The sequence below is a fragment of the Nannobrachium achirus genome, assembly GCF_963921795.1.
Source record: "Nannobrachium achirus genome assembly, chromosome: 10".
NCBI lineage: Eukaryota > Metazoa > Chordata > Actinopteri > Myctophiformes > Myctophidae > Nannobrachium > Nannobrachium achirus.
In genome coordinates, this window is record NC_137819.1 from 14,327,658 (window position 1) to 14,332,657 (window position 5,000).

Here is a 5,000-nt window from a genome sequence, read left to right on the forward strand (position 1 = left end):
CAAAGAGGATGTGGAACCGATCATTCCATGGTAGGAGATCAAACAAGTGAAGTGAGCGGTGCCTTTAATATGAGTTGATTTCATTAAGCATCCCGCGAAGCTTGGCCAATGCCAAGATCTGTGGACGGACATATATGGACATACATACACACAAAGCCAGATGTAGGAGAGGTTAGCACCGCTCTAAAACCAGCAGTACTAGAGGTCCTGGTAGGAGATAAAACCATCAGTACTAGAGGTCCTGGTAGGCGATAAAACTGGCAGTACTAGAGGTCCTGGTAGGAGATAAAACCAGCAGTACTAGAGGTCCTGGTAGGAGATAAAACCAGCTAGTACTAGAGGTCCTAGTAGGAGATAAAACCAGCAGTACTAGAGGTCCTGGTAGGAGATAAAACCAGCAGTACTAGAGGTCCTGGTAGGAGATAAAAACCAGCAGTACTAGAGGTCCTGGTAGAAGATAAAACCAGCAGTACTAGAGGTCCTGGTGGGAGATAAAAAACATTTGTACTAGAGGTCCTGGTAGGAGATAAAACCAGCAGAACTAGAGGTCCTGGTAGGAGATAAAACCAGCAGTACTAGAGGTCCTGGTAGGAGATAAAACCACCAGCAGTACTAGAGGTCCTGGTAGGATATAAGACCAGCAGTACTAGAGGTCCTGGTTGGAGATAAAACCAGCATTCCTAGAGGTCCTGGTAGGAGATAAAACCAGCAGTACCAGAGGTCCTGGTAGGAGATAAAACCAGCATTCCTAGAGGTCCTGGTAGGAGATAAAACCGGCAGTACTAGAGGTTCTGGTGGGAGATAAAACCAGCTGTACTAGAGGTCCTGGTAGGAGCTAAAACCAGCAGTACTAGAGGTCCTGGTAGGAGATAAATCCATCAGTACTAGAAGTGTCTCAAGGCAAGGGTTACCAAACCTTTCAAGCCACAACCCCAAAAAAAGAATCATATTTGAACTGGGGATCCCCCGAACTGGCAAGCACTTGGAATTGTAGCCATTACATTTAGGTTGACTCGGTTCCACAGATAAATATTGTGAAAATAGCTGATCACAACGCCTCGCAGAGTGAGCTTGTAGTTTGGCTATTTTCACATTATTTGCCTCCTTCTTATGTAATATTTGACAATGTGGGCAATTTGGTATTAAAAGGTCTTAAAGGTCCTTAAATTGTCACTTTAGAAATGTGCATATACCCTGTATAGGCTCATGATGTGTTTACTGTTGAGTGGGAAAATAATGTTGCATATTTAGCTAATCATCTGGGGACCCCAGCCCTAACCCCAGATTGGGAAGCATTGCATTGCAAGCATCGCATTTATAGCCATGAAACATTTTATACATTGTTTATCACTCTGAGTCTGAGCATATTTCACATCTTTAGTAGTTACATTGCAGGTTTAGATTATTAATGTAAGACATGGTACATTAAACACTTATGACCAACTTTATCCTTCAGCTATTTGAAAATAGCTGATCCACAAGCTCACAAAGGTGGACATCATGTATGAAGTGGTTCGCTCATAATGTGCCCCTCCCAGGCACGTGTCGTGCACACATAGACATCAAAGGGGGCTTGAGCCCCTGCCCTTTTATCCACCTGTAAAAAAGTGCCCTCTCCAGACCATGAATGCAGTTTTTTTTCTATGGTGAAAGAAATGCAAATGCCCTCTTTCCATGCCATACCTGAAGGCAGCATTCAAGAGAATTGTCTTGTCCAAACTCTCCTGAACTTGAATGCCAGCATCTTATGTTGAAAGAATTGCCCTCTCTGTGTAGAAATCCATGCCGTTACGCCACATCTCCAGTATTCACTTGATTATGCTTAGTTCATTGTGGTATCAATCACTGAAAATAGCAGACCTCCAAGCTCACGTGTCGCGCTGCAACACATGTGAGTTTGGAGGTCTGCTATTTTCTATATTTTCACAAAAAGGGCCATTTAGAAATGTCAGCCCCTGCCTCTCTAACATTCTCTGCCCGTCCCTGGCCCCTCCTATTAGAAACGTAGTGGGCTGAAAGTATCCAAACGTATTACTCGAATAAAGTGCAGATACAAAAATAAAATAATAATGTAGAAGCATTAGTTATACTGTCAACCACAGAACATATTCCCATTCTTTTCTTTCCCCTGTGTTTCACATTGCTTCCTGTTTGGGGCCCCCTGTGTGTGTGTGTGTGTGTGTGTGTGTGTGTGTGTGTGTGTGTGTGTGTGTGTGTGTGTGTGTGTGTGTGTGTGTGTGTGTGTGTGTGTGTGTGTGTGTGTGTGTGTGTGTGTGTGTGTGTGTGTGTGTGTGTGCGACTGTGTGCGACTGTGTGTGACTGCGTGTGCTCGGCGTGTGTGCGCGTGCGTGCATGCGTGCGTGCGTGCGTGCGTGCGTGTCTGTGTGTGTGAACCAGATGGAGATTGTGTCTCAGATGATTCCAATGTTGGCAACAAAACCACTGAAACCTGGTTCACACACACACACACACACACACACACACACACACACACACACACACACACACACACACACACACACACACACACACACACACACACACACACACGAGCACACGCACAGTCACACACAGTCGCACACACACACATACACTCACACACACACACACACACACACACACACACACACACACACACACACACACACACACACACACACACGGTCATTTGTTCTCATGGTTTAGTTATTTATGTTATAGTTTTTTTCTATCCTATAGGCCTATGTTAATGATTGTGGAATGTCAGATTCCATTTCTATGTTGAAGGAAGTACAGTATACAGTGGCAACTTGTCCCAAAGCAATTAAAAAATCATTTCCACACAGTGGAATAATGTGACGCTCATGTGAAAGCATTTTCTCGGTTACACACCGTTTGACGCAACGCTCTTCACACACCGAGAGACGAGATCAGTCTCTCTCTCTCTCTCTGTCTCTCTCTCTCTTCTCTCTCTCTCTCTCCTCTTCTCTCTCTCTCTCTCTCTCTCTCTCTCTCGCTAAGCTGTGCAGTGCACTCTGTAGTTGTAACAGGAGAAGTGAAGTCTGCTCGTTTTGTTGTCCCATACAGCTGCATATCTTGTGGCCTTGTACATTTCTCCTCAAGATTAATTACGCTGGACTGGTGGTAGCAGTGGCTATTAGGCTATATGCATTTAATAGCAAGCAGCAACGTAGCCACGAGAAGCCAGACACCGGCTTGGTTTGGCTGACCCTTGTCCATTACCTGAATAGCAACACTTGACAGCAACCACCAGAGGTCACTAGAGGTCGTCTTCAGCACATCCATGAAGACATTGAGAGAGACCTGCATGCCTGCTAGTCAGGGGCCTTAGGGTTTCTTTGTGCTAATCAGTCTAAAAGCGCCACATTTTGTACAGATGTAGTCCATTAACCTGAAGTAGTGCGTATACTGCATATACCGCCCTACTTTTACCATCTGGAATTGCTCGGGCAGACCCGATGTAAGGGGCGGGCCATTTTTTCCAAATTATTTAGCAGGTGATTGGATGGGGCCACCTGTCTATCACAGTCTGGAGTGCCATCTCCAACCACTCATATTGGCCTGTCTGCATGACGTTACACCCAGAATCCGCCTCCTGGGTTTCCACGTGGTCTGCAGTCAGACTCTATTGGCTCAGAGTCGCTCAGAGCCCGCCGTAGCTGCCGCTGATTCGCCCGGTCTGGGACTTTACGAGTGATATCAACTCTCCCCGAGCAGTCTCAGATGGTAAAGTAGGGCGGTACGCACTGCTGCCACCATCTGGCGGAGTCAGGTTAGTAGCCCAGGGCATGTTCTAATGATTTAGCTAGGGCGCACGAGTCGGCGACCTTCGGGGTCGCCACAGCGGCCAGATCAAGTTGGGCTCTCATCAACTTTCTATACAGGAGGAAAATACCCAGAAAAAAAATCTACTTTAAGTAGGATGTGAGGGGTCTAACTAGGGGTTTGTCATGATTGTCACTGAATCCATTGCAAGCATTTGGTTTTGCACAAAAAACATTCCTTGGGCTAAAAATGCCCTACAAAACACCCACACAACTGTGGAAAGTGATGACTCATCACTAAACCATCGTTTTATGGGGCAATTTTTGTGTTATTTTGCAAAATAAATGCTTGCAATGGATTCAGAATCATGACAAACCCCTAGTTAGACCCCTCACATCCTACTTAAAGCAGTTCTTTTCTCCTGTAGTATAGTGTATAGAAAGTCGATGGGAGCCCAACTTGATTTGGTCGCTGTGGCGACCCCGAAGGTCGCCGACTTGGGCGCCCTAGCTAAATCATTAGAACATGCCCTGGATACATCTGTGCAAAATGTGGCGCTTTTAGACTGATTAGCACGAAATTACCATTCTATCTCCTAAGGCCCCCGACTATGCTCTTATCTCTTGTTTCTATTCTGGTTCAAAGACACACACGCACGCACACACACACACACACACACACACACACACACACACACACACACACACACACACACACACACACACACACACACACACCACACTACACACACACACACACACACACACACACACACACACACACACAGAGAGATTGATTACATTAGTTTGGCCACCTGCAGCTGAGACCGTTATTATGACATAATGTTCCTCCTGTCCTGAACATGATGAAGGTTTTATACACCCTCTGCACCTGTACTGGATGTACTGTAAGAGCTGTATACACATACACACTGTATGATTATCATACATGATCATTATTATGATCATTATGATGTACTCTGTACTGTATGGATTACACATTATGTTAGATCAGTGTATTTCATTGCGACCGTAGTTTACTATGAAAACGGTCACAGCTTGTCTGTTGTGTATCTCTGTCTGTCACACCTGACACTGTGGTTCAATGGGTTTGTCTGTGGTTCCATGGGTTTGTCTGTGGTTCTATGGGTTTGTCTGTGGTTCTATGGGTTTGTCTGTGGTTCTATGGGTTTGTCTGTGGTTCTATGGGTTTCTCGCTCTGACATCATGCTCTGA

General features: G+C 45.4%; 1 protein-coding gene across 1 annotated transcript in view; it reads left to right on the plus strand.

Moving 5' to 3' along the window:
- LOC308292845 (atrial natriuretic peptide receptor 1-like) overlaps positions 1-5,000 on the plus strand; it is a gene marked incomplete at both ends in the record, with an annotated part of 53,531 nt that overhangs the window by 28,800 nt on the left and 19,731 nt on the right. The window contains one exon of the mRNA XM_080735269.1: positions 6-30. Coding sequence (XP_080591395.1) covers positions 6-30 — 25 coding nt within the window. The remainder of the gene's footprint in view (positions 1-5; positions 31-5,000) is intronic.